The sequence below is a fragment of the Eucalyptus grandis genome, chromosome 9 (genome assembly GCF_016545825.1).
Source record: "Eucalyptus grandis isolate ANBG69807.140 chromosome 9, ASM1654582v1, whole genome shotgun sequence".
Taxonomy (NCBI): Eukaryota; Viridiplantae; Streptophyta; class Magnoliopsida; order Myrtales; family Myrtaceae; genus Eucalyptus; species Eucalyptus grandis.
Genome location: NC_052620.1, coordinates 31,655,867 through 31,670,904, shown reverse-complemented (window position 1 = coordinate 31,670,904; position 15,038 = coordinate 31,655,867). Strand labels below are relative to the sequence as shown.

General features: G+C 39.6%; 1 protein-coding gene and 1 long non-coding RNA gene across 2 annotated transcripts; both read right to left on the bottom strand.

Annotated features, from left to right (window-relative positions):
- Positions 1-9,573: 9,573 nt before the first annotated feature.
- On the bottom strand, positions 9,574-11,767 carry LOC104420648 (GPI ethanolamine phosphate transferase 1-like). Its single transcript, XM_018862793.2, has 4 exons — positions 11,702-11,767; positions 11,047-11,149; positions 10,738-10,927; positions 9,574-9,618 (listed from the first exon to the last, which is right to left on the bottom strand). Exons 1-4 carry the CDS (start codon positions 11,754-11,756, stop codon positions 9,574-9,576), a joined length of 393 nt encoding a protein of 130 aa, XP_018718338.2. The 5' UTR covers positions 11,757-11,767.
- Positions 11,765-14,591, bottom strand: LOC120288215. Its single transcript, XR_005546539.1, has 3 exons — positions 14,428-14,591; positions 11,918-12,059; positions 11,765-11,810 (listed from the first exon to the last, which is right to left on the bottom strand). It is a non-coding gene; the product is annotated as an uncharacterized LOC120288215 (long non-coding RNA).
- Between the last annotated feature and the right edge of the window lie 447 nt (positions 14,592-15,038).

Genomic DNA, 15,038 nt, shown 5'->3' with positions numbered 1-15,038 from the left:
CACTACCTTGTAGGCCTACATGGAATGGAAAAGTCACGATAAGTTGCGTCATTATATAATAGGGTCTTTTCTTCATGAATGTGTTATATAATAGGGTCTTTTCTTCCTCTAGAAGCGTTTGAAAAGTCGTTGAGCGCGTTTTGTCCACCTGCGGATCCTTCTGCCTTAGGGACGAAGGAAATTTGGTGGGAGTCGGCCAAAAGACTTTGTCCTCAAGTATGCATGGACACAAGACTCGGAGAGAACCGTCACATAAATGGGAAAAGCATCTCTTCCATACAAAAGTGTCCCGCAGCAGCATCAACAGAAAAAGAAACTAATTCATGATGGAAGTTGAACGCTAGAACAAAGCTGACTATGCTTCTTCAAGATCAAGTTAGAAAGTAAGCTCTATTTCGCCAGGTGAAAAATTGTCAAAACTGTCGTGTAAAGGTCAATCGATACAATGGAGGCAAGTGCAGCGAGGCGTTCGTGTATGGCAGTCTCCATGACCGGACTTCGCCAATTGGCTCCATATTACTGGCTACGTGATCTCGGCCTTGACGCAAAGAACCAGAAAAGAATTGAATGATGTCCCTCAGATCCCACCGTCATATAAAACTGGCAACTGATCTCGAGGCTCCAGTCCAACTTCAAGGGATCATCGTACTTTACGAGACGATGGACGATCTGATCTAGTTCTGATGTCCTTTGTGTATATGTCGGTGAGAGCGAAAAGTAACAGCACACACGACTTGAGCGCTCACAATCCCAAAATGACTGATGCTGTTACCGATCTCCATCCAGCTTCCTGTATTGCGGACCTGATATTAAATAAAAGTGATGGCAAGTTACGTTGGCAGAACAAGAACTACAATTAGAAATAAGTTATGCGAGCAAGCTAGACAATGGAAGCCGATAAAATTATAGGGAGGAGAAGTACAGCAAAAATATGGTTACCAGAAAAAGAAAAAGTGGATGGTCATCACATCTGAAAATAATATAACAGGGAAATAACATCCTGATCGCGGAACTGGAATCAGTTTGTCCATTGCACGAAAAGTACATCTGCATTTACAGAAGACAGATTATCATCAGATAAGTAAATAGGCAGTTGCAACATTTATCACATCAAAAGCTACCAAGTTTCGAACTATTAAGAGAATAGTTCTATTGTCATAAAGGTAAATGGCACACAATCAACCGATGAGAAAAGATCATCTCACAAGATAGCAGAAGTAAAGAATGGATCAGTGACCTTCAAAAGGCATATGTTCGAATAATCATTTCCAATGATTCACGAGTTAAGAAAGTCGTGAAGCATATGGCATCCAGGTCAAAGGTTGCCCACGAGAACTATAGTAGCAACTAGACTTGCGATGCGGCTCGCTGCTTTTGCAGTATAGCATTCTTAAAGGAACACATGATTTAGAATACCAAGTTCTATTAATTAACACTATATACTGTTAACACCTAAATTTTTGCCCAAAAATATTTCATTCCGGCATATAGATTATCTAGGTGTTTAATATAGTGTTTTAAATGAAAGATGTTTTTCCTATAAAAAAAATAATAATTAAAAAAAGAAGAAATCCAAAAAAAAAAAAAAAAAAAAAAAAGAGAGAGCAAGTTGGGGCCAATGATCTAAATGTGACTAGCCAAGCCTAGGAGGTCAAATTGGAATTCAAATGGCAAGTTGGGGCCAAAATGCAATTTCCAAAAGTTGAGGGACCAATTCGCAAATTTTGCAAAATTTGAGCCCGAGCCCTTAAATCATCATCTTGGTCACCAATTAAGTTGAAATTGAATTTGGGCCAAGTCGAATCAATCAAATCGAGCCAAAAAGACTACATTTGTATTGAATTTGGTATTTTTGGATAAAAAAATGGCTAACTTTGAAGGACTTTCTTGCAAAATTGGGTGGGCACAATTGCGAAATCTGGTCGAGATCTTAAACTAATATACATGAACTTTCTAATTGATCAAAAACCGCAGCCAAAGTATGGATTAAAGCACCCAAACCAACTGCCAAATCTCAGTCCATGATTAAGTCTTAATTCGAAGCTGCTAAGTAGGTATATTGGTGGCCCCATCATATCCCATTCAGCCGCCCATTTAGGTTGATCTTTGCACGTGATGGAAGACCGTATATAGTAGTGCAAGTTGACGAAAATTAGCCAGGGATAAACTGCTGAAAGCACGGGAAAATCCCAGCAAAGTCCGCACACTCAACAGCTACAGAAGTGAAAAAATTGGCTAAGCTCAGTTGGCAGGCTTGGTAGGTGGACAAAAGACCGACCAAAAATCCCTCAATTCATGGGATAAGATCACCGAACAAAGGTATTTCAAGATATGAGAGAGAAGAGACGAGGGAGAGAGGAGAGAGCTTGGAATCGTTCCCCAAAGACACCTTCAGAAGCAACTCCAGAAAGAAAAAACCCAGAAAATCCAGACTGATCTTGAGAGAGAAAAGTGAGATTTTCATAACCCTGCTGCTAACATTAGCTAAAGCCTTTAACTAGAGAGTGAAACTTCATTCAAAGATATTTCCATCCATAGGTCGCACGTTCCAAATGGAGATCGGGAAGGCCTCCTAAATCCCCCCAAAAGTACACCCTCCTGGTGGGCCAAGAAACACTGGAAATTTTTCTAATGTTGAGCCCGATTGGTCACGAGTGAGGGAAAGCTAGTGTTTTTTTAAGAAATTTGAGAGACAAATGAGGAAAATATTGACTTTTACCCCAAACTAGAATAAATATAGTTTGGCTTGGTGTCAATTTTTCAAACAAAAGACGTCTTGAAGTCTAATTTTAGAGGTCAACGAAAATCTTCGTTGTCAGTTCTTTTTTTCTGCAGATCTCATTTCCAGTTGAAGAAGCCAACTTCCACATGCTTCCAAAGGACAATTTCTCGGTTTCCTTGGCCAAGAACCACTTGCAAAAGATACTATGAAGCAAGATAAGTATGCTAGATGTATTTTTGTTCGAGTTTGAACATGTTTTAATAGTGAAAAATTAAGAGGAAAACTAGTCCAAGAAACTGATTTTGAGGCTGGAATTTTTCTGTAAGTGTTGAAATCTCTTCAAGAGTTTTGCATGTATGCTTTTTGAAGAGGTTGTTTTGATGTGTTCGGTTGGTCATTTTCTATGATGTTTATTGCATTTGAAAGCTCATGTTACATACTTTCATTCGGATCAAGTAATGTTTCCCTTAGATCTTGTATGTGATGGGTGTCGGGGCTTGAATATGGGCATTCAACTTGTTTGCTTGACTTGGGTTCAAACCCAGATTTGCAAAATCAGATCAAACCCGCATATTTGATGACGATTCCAGCTTGATTTTCGTGTGTTTTAAGCTGTGATTTCTATCTAATCTTACTCCTTGCATGTGGTAGTTTAACCTTGATGTTTTAGTTTCCACATAATATTACTCATGCGTTGAGATTGAAGGCCGCAAACATGGCCCGAGGAAGCTGGTTTGGGGTGATTTGATACACGCCAAGTGTTCAAAGAAATGCAAACCAAGTTTCGATCTTGAAACGGTTGATTTGAGCCCGGTTATTGTGATATTCATGTGTTGTGTTGTTCAATGTTAGGATATATCGGTTTAGGAAATTATTATTTTTATTTAAATAAAAAATCCAAAAAATTTCAAAAAAAAAATATATAAGTGATAGATGTATCAAATTAAGGCAAAAATGGCATCTATGAAATTTTCCTATTTTTAAAATGTCATTTTCCTAATTTAATGCTATTTTGGTATTTTATGATCATTTTTGTAAATAATCCATTTTGCATAGATTAAAATTATCTAGAGTAATTTCATGCATCTAGAGTAATTTCATGCATATTTAAATTTCCATTTCGCTCACGAGGGTCATGTCCCGGGGCGTGATAACAAGGCCATGTAATAGTATTTGTTTACCTTTTCTGCGTTTATTTTCAAGTCATTTCAATTTCTTGGATGTTTACTTACACACCGTTTTTCATTAATTTGAATGTAAATTTCTCTTATAAATTATGTTAGAATTAGTCTAGACATTAAAAAAAAAAACTACAAAAACATTTGCATGGACACTTAGTGGTTTCATAAAGATTATAATTAGTAATCAAGATTGTATGGTCATTTAGATAAACAACCTTCCAAGTTAGTGGTACCGTAAGGGCGCTAATAGAAATATTGGCGTAAACAAATCCCCGTTCCTAAAAATCTCTGGTTGCGTATGAATCGAGACAACACTCACGTGTCTTAATTGGTTTCTAGCCGACCCCAATAGGCTAGTGGCGACTCCTAGAATTACATAGGTTGTTAAGAACTAAAAAAACGAATCCAACGTCGCGCGAGGTGTGGGCTTGGGAGAGCCCGCGCCTAATCTAGGGCCATTGGTCCACCTCTTTAGGCAAATACCCCTAAACCCTCTTCCTTTTCCCCCGGACGGGAAAAAAGAGGTCGTGACACATACCACCTTAATAAAACCAGAAATTTCAGCGCTCATGAAACTCTAGTTTACGATAGTCCATAAACAAAGACTTCAATATTTTTTTAATTTTAAGCCTTTCCAGACAATAGATATATATTAGATCTGGAGACATGGCAGCTCTACCAGATCTTGGTCCACATATACAGATTGCACCCAAAAAAAAAAACAAAAACAATACCAATCATGGTTTTAGTTGTAGCAAATAATTTATTTTTTGTTAGTCATACTCTAATCCTATTCTAATTCTCACTCTCAAACTTTTATCATGCCTCCTTGTAAGGTATGGGAGTCGAAACCCATACTTGAAACTAAATCGTCTCTACCCCAACCCCGAGAAAATGGGGATTCGAACCCCTCACCTTCCCCTTCCATGTTGGAAGGGTGGCCACTAGAGCAAATATAAAAATGCCCAACTTAGTTAACCTCCCCCAGGCAGTATGAACAACACAGAAGGCTCATCATCCATTACGGCTCCATTCGTTTCGCGGAAAATAATTTATGAGCAAACGTTTTCCAGATTTTTTGACATTCGTTTCACGGAATTTAAATTCATTGGGGAAAATGTTTTCCATGAAAGGAAAAAAAGACTTTTAGATTAGGGGAAAATATTTTCCACTTTTGAAAAATGGAAAACATTTTCCTCATTTGACTTCTTTTATCTCACACTTCTATAAACCCCACTTCCTCCTCCCTTTCTTCTTCTTCTTTTTTTTTTTATTTGAATAATTTTTTAATTTTCTTTTTCTTTTTTAATTCAAATTATTTTTAATTTCCCTTTTCTTTTCTATTTATTCTTTTTCTTTTTTCTTTTCTTTGTTTCCATCTTCTTCTTTCTTGGTTAGTTGTCGGCCGTTGCCAAGTGTACCTCGAGCTCATGCTCTACACTCTTGCTTATCATTTTCTTTATTTACTCTACCCTATAGTTATACATTACTCAAGTAAAGGGTTCTACATGCTTTACTTCTTCTTTTTTCTTTTTTTTTTATTAGAACGCAAAAGACAAGGGGGATGTCATGCCCCAAACCCCGAGACACATAAACAACCCGTCATGGTCATGTAGATACGACATTCCTAGGCAGTGTCGCCAACCCCATTCAATTACTATGCGCATGCGGAACGTACTAAGAAACCCCTGACAAAACTTACGAGATAGGACAGCAAAAAAAATCAATTCAAAATCAAACCAATATACTTTTATATATCATCATTACAGGGTTTACATACACCAACAGGATCTAGAGACTATATGCACCAAAAATGGGTCAAAGTTTATGTGCATCAAAAAGGGTCGGTCTACACCTCATGGATCGGTCCACCAAAAAGAGGAACAGTCCTATAACTACTAGTCGGACTCGTTCGTTGATCCCACATCTTCCACTTCTGATTGCACTGGGTTCGGAGACGATGGGTTATCCACCCCTACCATCAGGAAAGTCAGCTACACCTTCACCCAAAATAGCATCCATCACGGCCAGTAGAATATCAAAACTATCGAGTAGACCAATCCTAAAGCCATTAGCCCCAAAACGGAACCATGCCCTAAAGCTATGTGGTACCCTAACATCCTCGGTCTCCTGAATCCATACGGTGGTCCTGATCAGCTCGTAGACCCAATGGCTCCCAGGATCAGGAAAGCTGTGCACCTACTCGATAATCTACATCGAGATGTCATTCTTTTCCGGAGGTCCTGCCATCTACGGCCTTGTAATATTTTTCCCACAATGGGGTGAGACATTGTCTCAGCAAGTTCACCCCTCTTAAACTCCTATTAGAAAGAAAATGCGCCCCAAAGTGGTCTAGCCACACAGCACAGAAGACTTACCTCGCCTTCTTGCCTTCCTGCAGATTAGTACAATTCATATCACTCAATCACAGGTAATAATAGGAATTTAAACCATTGGAACACAATCAATTTCACTTAATTCGCAATCACAGCAAGCTTTCCAAATTATTATTCACTGCCACACAATGGCATAGCCTACTCATAGTTCGGCTATCTACTGACATATAGCTAGACATCGCCTCCCCACCTTGGAGGGCAGCTTCGTCAGTACATCGACGGCGTTCCCGAAGGAGTATGGGCTCAAAATTAACTGCGACCCACATCCGTTGTATGAGGCATCCCATATAGGGGCAATTCCAACTCAATAGCTCAAGACAAATTTCTCTTAATTATCACACGACAATTCATACTCAACCTAAAGCACTTTGCATATCACTCATATACTCCAATCACAATATTATCCTTCAAAATCCAATTCTGATGTCAAACCCAACGCTTGGGATTTTCCGAATAAAATTCACATTTTTCACATCAACCCTCAATTTGCATTAACCACTCATCGAATTCAAATTCTAAATACACAGCAGCGATCAACAAGAAATTCTTAGCAATTTGGATCAAAAATAATTTTTCGAATTCTTTTTAAATAATAATATTTTAATGATTTTCGGAATATATTATATTATTAAATAATCCAATAATTTCGAAACATTTATTTAAATCAGAAACGAATTCCTTTAAGTCACATCAAGGCTTATATTAAAATAAACCTACTTAACTTTAAATTAAACATACTTTAACTTAATTAATCACCTTAATCTAATCCACAACTAAATAAACTAATCTAACCACCTAATCTCAATCAACCTAAGCTAAACACACTTAAGGCATCATAGACCCTCTAATCAAGGCTTAGTGAGCTAAACTCACCGGAATTACTTTCCGACGAGTCTCCAACGAAGAGCACGACGATAACGATGACAAACCTACACACAGCAACACCAAATGAGAACCAAAAGGCGACCAAATCAAGCTTGGAAGGACTGGATCTCGCTGGAACTTCCAGCCATTGACCAACCTCAGAGGAAGGCGGCACGGCAGTCGGTTGGACGCGAATACGGCGGTAGCTCGAGTAACGATCGGCGGTGGCTCGGGCGGAGGAATGGCAGCGATGGAGACTTCAGCGAGGTGCTGCGACGTCAAGCAGCAGCTATGGGACGGCGGACGACGAGCTGGAACTCGCGGGCGAAGGCGGAGCAGCTCGCACGCGGGACAGCGTGCAGTCATGCACGGACGAGCGGCGACGGCGAGCTCCGGTGGCGAACGGCAAGCGACGACGAGCGAGCAAGCGAAGGGCGGACAAAAGGGAGTCAGGCTGGCTATCGCACGGTGCAGCTCCTTCTCTCTCCTCCAAGTTCAATGAAGAAGATGATGAGGACAAGGGGGAAGTGACATCCCACCTTTCCAAAAGCCAATCCCCACCATCCACTTGTCATCATCCTATACACTCTTGCCCCATACCATGACACTTGTGATGTCACAATGCACTAACTCCAACCTCACACAACCTTAGTCCAATAGGTTCAATTTCATTTTCCGTCGGGGCATGAAATCTTGTTCAACAATCCCTTCGATTCCAATCAATTCTCATCCAATTGAATCCAATTAAAGTCCATAAATTAATCCCATATCACCACACTTAAATTCACATCTTCACTTGTCCATAAAACCAACTCAAGTCTCAAAAGCATGACCGAAGGCAGGCCTACTAATTTCTCAAGCCAAATTAGCCATTCTTTGATTTATTTGCCGAAAAATTCTGATTACATGAAAAATATTCCGAAGATGAGTCAATGTTCCTAAAATGATTTGTGACACACCATGACTTCTAATTTCTGAATTCGATCTCAATTTCACAATTAATTTCACTTTGGCACGATACTAGCTCGTCATGATCTACCGAGTAGTTTTTAGAAATTTTTATGCATTTGACATGTGGTTGATCAATTCAAGCCACAATGTACATCTTTGACACATTTGTGACTTTCGGTTGTCGAGGTAATCTCAAGGTTTCAAATACGAACACATGGTACCCAATCGACGGAAGTCGGTACAATGCCGATTGACAAAATTGTGCGATCCGATGGAATCACCCACACTCGATCACATGCCTCTATCGAGTCAACCTATCTCCAGTCTCTAATCGATTTTTATTTGTGCCATAATAACCCTTGCAGATTAGCTCGATCAAAAGGTCGCTTCTTGGTCAAATTCTCGAGTCCGGTGCATTAGAATCTCTTAACGGCTTCACTTGATAAACTAGTTTTCACATGAGTGGCCGACTCAAGGTAATGAACTATATGCATGCCAATGAAATGCCCATCTCAATTTATTGAAAAATAGAATTGGAAAATTGGGATGTCACAGAAGAGAACAAGCCACTCAACTGGAAGATTCTCATTAGAGCTGTACATGCTTTGCTTCTTTTTAAAATTCATACGAACATTTTTTAGAGTAAATGAGCATTTGGTGATAATAAGGGAACAAAGATATGAAGTAAGTTTGCTTGGATTTAAAGACAAATTCATATTTGATGGATTTATGGGTCGGTAAGTGATACATGCCTGAGTAGTGAAGTCTCAGAAAATATTTTCCTTACCAAACATCAGAAAATGTTTTCCGAAACATTTTCAAGTCTTAGCCAAACACCAGAAAATATTGTCATTTTCCTAGAAAATGACTTCTAAGAAAACATTTTCCAAAAAATGGCTCATTTTTTGCGAAACGAACGGACCCTAAGATTGATTTAAAAATAACAGAGTCTTCTCATAAAAATATTTTGGTAAAAGCTTTGAGCACAATGAGATGACCTACATTCTCTATGGGCTACAAGCTGATAAAAGAAGCAAAGAGAGAAAATCTCTCAAAGGGAAAACCCAAAAAAAAAAAAAAAAAAGAAAGAAACTACAAGATAAGTAACCAAAAATCATACCCAAAAAGAAAAATAAAAATGGGGCGATCAAAGCACGACTGTCCATCGTAACTACTAGCAATCAACAAATCTCTTATTTTCAATGGACCGCCATCTTTTGATCTGCCAATATACTTGCTGTCATGGGAGAAATTAAGAACTTACATGACAAGCATGAATGGTATGAATAACTTGAAGATAAGTAGGGCTGCCATTAGAAAAGGCTGCAATTACGGCAGCACACATCAACTTAGTGGAAGCTTTGTTTTGAAATGGAAAGAAGTTGTCACTAACGGGGGTTACTTACACTGAAAACAGTTATAAATCGGTACACGGATGAAATTTCAAAGCTTGCAATGCTCACAAAACTCCCGTCCCGAAAAAGGCAACATTGAAGAGTACCATCTGAGAAACAAAGGCATTAAGGGCGTGCATGTTTGTGTTCTTTTTTTCTGTTCATGAACAGATTTTCTGTTTTTTTGTTCCTTGGAACAAAAAAAGAACAGAAACGCGTTTGCTTGCGTTTTTGTTCAAAATCTGTTTTTTTGTTCCCAGAACAAAATTGGAACGGAAATGAGAAACAAAAAAAAGTTGTTTTTTTGTTCCAGAAACATTTTTGAATAACATTTTTTCTCTCCCCTTTCTTTTCCTCTCTTTTTTTTCTTCTTCTTTTCTTCTTCTTTTTCTTTGGCCGGTCGCCGGCCTTGGCCATGGCCGGCGACCGGCTGTCGAGGGCCGGCGACCTCACCGAGCATCACCAGCCCCGGCGAGGCCGAGCCTCGCCGTGGCTAGGCGAGGCGAGAGGCTCGGCTGCAGCCCCGTCGGCCGAGGCGGGCCTCGGCATGGCCAGCAACCGGCCAAAAGAAGAAAAAAAGAAAAAAGAAAAAGAAAGGAAAAATAAAATAAAAATATTAAAAATTAAAAGAAACAAAAAAAAGAATATAAATTTACCAAACGTGTTTCTATTCATTTTTTATTCCTGGAACAAGTTTACCAAACGCATTTTTCTAGTCAAAAATTGTTCCCGGAACAGAAATAGTTTTTTCTATTTTTGTTCCCTGGAACACTTTTTGAACAGAAACACAAACAAATGCGCCCTAAATAACACAAATGGCTCCTATTATCTAAATATTGAAAAGAATTTAAGGAGATGTGAACTCATATAGGAAAGCACCCAATTCTGTAAGTTTTTGCACTCCAAAAACATTTAGCATCGCCAACATCTATCTGAGAACCATCTTGATAAGAAAAAACAGCTAGCGAGCCCATATGATGACTTTATGTTCACATTTTCTCCAAGCATGCTTATTGAATCTATTTAACGCGCTGGCTTAGCTGAAAAATTTCTCTGTTGAAAAATTATAGCAATTAATCAATTAGGATACAACTATGCCAATCACAAATAACACATGCATAAGCCATCTTTTCTCCAAATGAAACGCAATTTTTTCTTAGAAAGATAAAGAGAGATTAAGTGACACAAATTATTTTAAGGGCAAGATGGAGAGAGGAGAAGGAACTTACAAAAATTAGAGGAATTCTCACATCAGAAAGCCGCAAGTATCTATCATCAGTTTCAAGAACCGCATTTTCCACCATGCTCATATTGGAGACAGTATTCTTCTCAGTTTTACTTAAATAGAGCAGTGTGTTTTCAAAAAGTAACCCCGCTATAAGTGCAAGAGAAAGTGCTCCATAGAAGACAGCTTCATATCTACCATGTTCCATATAAAGCGCAAAGAGGAAAATACATGAAGCATTGTTCTAACAGGATGTGTGTCTTGAAAGTTAGAAAAACATAGGCAGATGAAAGGGGATATAAAAGAGGTTTACCCAATAGATAGAAGAAGGAAAGGGGGAGCAAAACCAAGAAATATAGAAGTCAACCGAGATAAGAGGGTATTTTCCGAAAACAAAGGAAGAATCATAGAAGAACCTACAATAGAGAGGACACCGCACGATTAGAGATAAAGAGAGTTAAATGCACAAAATAATAACAGTAAGCATGAATTGATTTGTGCAAACAACAGACTAGGAACCTAGATATAAGTCTAGTAAAAAGAACACAAAATCATGAGGCAATGAAACATAATCATTTGAGTTCCGAAAATAAGTTTGCTATGCTATGTCACAACATATCTATTTACAGGGAACACAGTTGCATTACAATGGATTACGTTGATCCTCCTCGAAGGCCTCTCTATCTATAGAAGGATTCTCAAGCACCAGCCAATGCAACAAGTCAGTATGTCTACTTCACTTCTGACGTTTGGCACAACTGTAGCACCAGTACCCAAGCAAGCAGGTCGTGATTGTTATACAAGCGACTCTCCCTCAGATGGAGATTTTAATCAGAGAAAACGACATTCCAAAAGAACATAAATAAGTATGCCAGTAAAGATAATGAAAATGGAAAGTCACTTTAGTCTTCAAATTAGCTGCACAATGGAGCAAAAAGAGTAAACAGCAAGAAGGGACCACAGCATACCAGCAATGAGCCAACTCAGGAACTGGTGAAGTATATGTAGCTCTTGGTTCTGCATTCTGTGTGATGTCGAGAGTGATACCATCATTGAGGACAACCCCACCAATAGTACCTATCAGATGAGGCAAAAGAACTGGTCTTAGTGAAAGAACGGTAAGAAAGTCATCCAGTGAAAGCTGATGAAATTTCCAAAGAGAAGGTAGACATAACAACATGCACCTGCAAGAGGAAGAGCACAGAGAACTTTGACTTTTTCATGTCACAACTACAGATACTTGACCAATACTTACTGCCTTCTGCATGCTTGTCTAGCCACCTTGCAGCTACTCCTATAACAGTGATCATAACTCCGCTGGATATCCTATACAAAATAGTCACAATGCCCAGCATAGGAGCAAAATCAGCTGATGTTAATGCAAAACAAAGTCAAGGTCAATTGAGGATGACAAGTATATACAGGTGGAGGCCTCCTTTTTTATTCTTTCCATGGAGAACCCAATGCTTTGTACAACTTAACACCAGTGGCTAGTCATCTACATATAGTAGAAAGACTACACCAATTATGACAAAGCTTTCATCTTCCTAATTGGCAGTGACATGAAAAAGAATTTTTCATGGTAGTTTCAGCATGAAAAAGGAACCTGATGCTCCAAATAGAATATGTGGCCTAGAGAAAGAGTGTTTATATTTTTTTTGGTAAAGGATAAGAATATATAGCTTGAACCAATAATTACAAAAGATCTGGCACCACAAAACTTGCACTCAACAAGACAACAAGATAGTCAGAGTGAGTGGAAGGGAGCCGAATGCAAAAGAGGACCGCAAGAGCAGGCCTAAGGAAGCAGAAACAGCCAAAACAATGGCGAAAGGAAAAGGAAAGCAGCGGGAGGCCACAGAAGGCCAGATGAAGCACAATCTACGCACGCATCCGCCAATGACAAAAGTGAAGAGCCATCAAGGAAGAATCCACGCAGAGGAAGAGTATCCTAACAGCAAACACCAAGCTAGGGCCCTACCGAAGTAGAAGACTCCCCTGCTAAAAAAATGATTGGATCAATACCCCAGCTACGCTGCAATCTCTGGTTTCTATAAGTATCATCCACACTCCTAAAGGTGGTGGCCTTATCTCTGAGACGACCTTGATGAGTTGATTCTTCATTGATAAGCGCTGCTATTTAAAGAGGATGTCATTCATGTGCTTCCAAATGAAATAACAAAAAGCACCAAAATAGAAGCGAGCAATGCACTTGTAAAAGTTTTTGCCCACAAGGAAGGAGACGGCCCAGTTGAGGTTCTCGACCCACAAACTGTTCTACCACAGCAGATTACATCTGGAGGCTCAAAAGAAGGCGATGCTAGCAGATATGCGACATCGAAAAAATAGGTGGTCTATGGAATCCGGCACCTCATTGCAGAAGGGACACAAGGCATTATCTATCCTACCATAAGATAATAATAGAGCTTGGGTAGGAAGCCTGTGTTTGGCAATAGACCAAAGGTTTAGTTGGTACCTTGAAGTGATCGAGTTGTTCCATATGAACGTGTGCCAGGAGACCCGAGTCTTCCTCCTCCTAGTCAAATCCCAAGCCGATGCCACCGTGAACACGTGGGAGGTGTTTCCCTTCCAACCAAAACGATCGGAGAGGTGAGAAAGGGTGGGAAGGGGTTTCGACCAAGAGTCCAAGACCAACTTGGTTAAAACTCCACGGTTGGTGAATAGGTCCACCACCGTCACTTGCCTAGATAGGCCAGATGTATATATGGCTGAGTCTGGAAAATACAAGTTCAGAGGACTCTTGGGGTGCCAGTTATCAAACTAGAGGGACACCGAGCAACCATCCCCGATTTTCCAATAGAAGGAGCTTCGAAACTCAGTCTTGAGTTGGAGGATCTTCTTCCAAGCCGACAAACAACAAGTCAACTTTTTGGCCACCCAAAAATTCGACCTTTTTAAGAAGGTCAAGTGAATCCATTTGGACCATAAAGATTCCTTATTGACTAACAGGATCCATATATGTTTTAACATGGCGGCCTTGTTATACTCCTGAAGCCTACGGATGCCAAGGTCCCCCTCTTCTTTTGGGCAACACACGTCCTCCCAGGAGACCTTTGCACCCCCTCTTCCCAACTCCGGGCCTTTCCATAGGAATTGTCTAAGAATTTTTTCGATTTGATCCAAGACCATTGCTGGTAAAATAAATACACTAGCCCAGTATGCTTGGATGGCATGAAGGACTGACCTGATCAACTGTAACCGACCGGCAAAGGATAGGAATCGATGAGTCCAAGATTGTACTCTCGCTATGATGTGGTTGACTAACACGCAGCAATCCCCCTTACTGATCCTAGAAGTGATGATGGGAACCCCGAGATAGCGAGCTAGTAGGCTTCCTTCGTGGAAACCAAGGGTGAGGAGGATTTGGTTCCTTAAGGAAGGTGATCCTCTTGCAAAGAAGACCTCACTTTTATTTGTGTTTAGAACCAAGCCAGACCAATCCAAAACAGAGTGTTTAAATTAACATATGCAGTCCTTGATAATGGTCAAAATCTCACAGCAGGACCTTCAAGTTGGGGATATTAAAGAAAAAAAGTAGATAGAGGTAATACAAAGCCCACCCCTCCAAAAGAAAATAAATGAAAAACAAACTTATAAGTGTATGAAAGAACAAGTGCAGACTTGCCACTCTAACACTCTGAAAAATAAATCATAGTTTAGTAAAGTGACATACACCAATGGATTATTATCAGGAATTTCAGCTGGCATCAATGTGAATCCAGACAGGAACCAACAGGCCAAGCAAACAAAAGCTGGTATCTGAGATCTCCATGGAATCAAGTAGAACAGGTAACAAAAGGCAGTAACCCCCGCAAAAAGGAAACACCATGTATATAGCTTCCTGTCAGCGAAGCTGTTAACCTGATGAATAAATAAAGAGAAAAAATCAGAATGCAAAATTGTCTATTCACCTGGGCCAGTGCAAGGAGTTTGCCCAGGTTTATCAAATTTACTTTTGCGTCCATACCAAGAATTCAGATAATTTAACTTCTCTCCACGTAAGTATCTCCAAAGTGCTTTTAAGAACTGATGCTCGCCAATTATTCGTGTCCAAAGAAATATGGTCATTGCAACGTATGCATGATAAAGAGGAGGAGACTGCTCCCAGAATAAAATCATAGACACAAGTCCCATTGCAGCAAATCCACATACAAGTATCTGCCATGATGATAATTGAATGTCAGTAAGAAGAAACTGGGAAAAAATGCAAGAAGCAGAGTTTGTCCCTAAAATGGGAAAATAGATCCATCAGAAGGCCCATCCAAAAAAGAGAGGACACCGAGT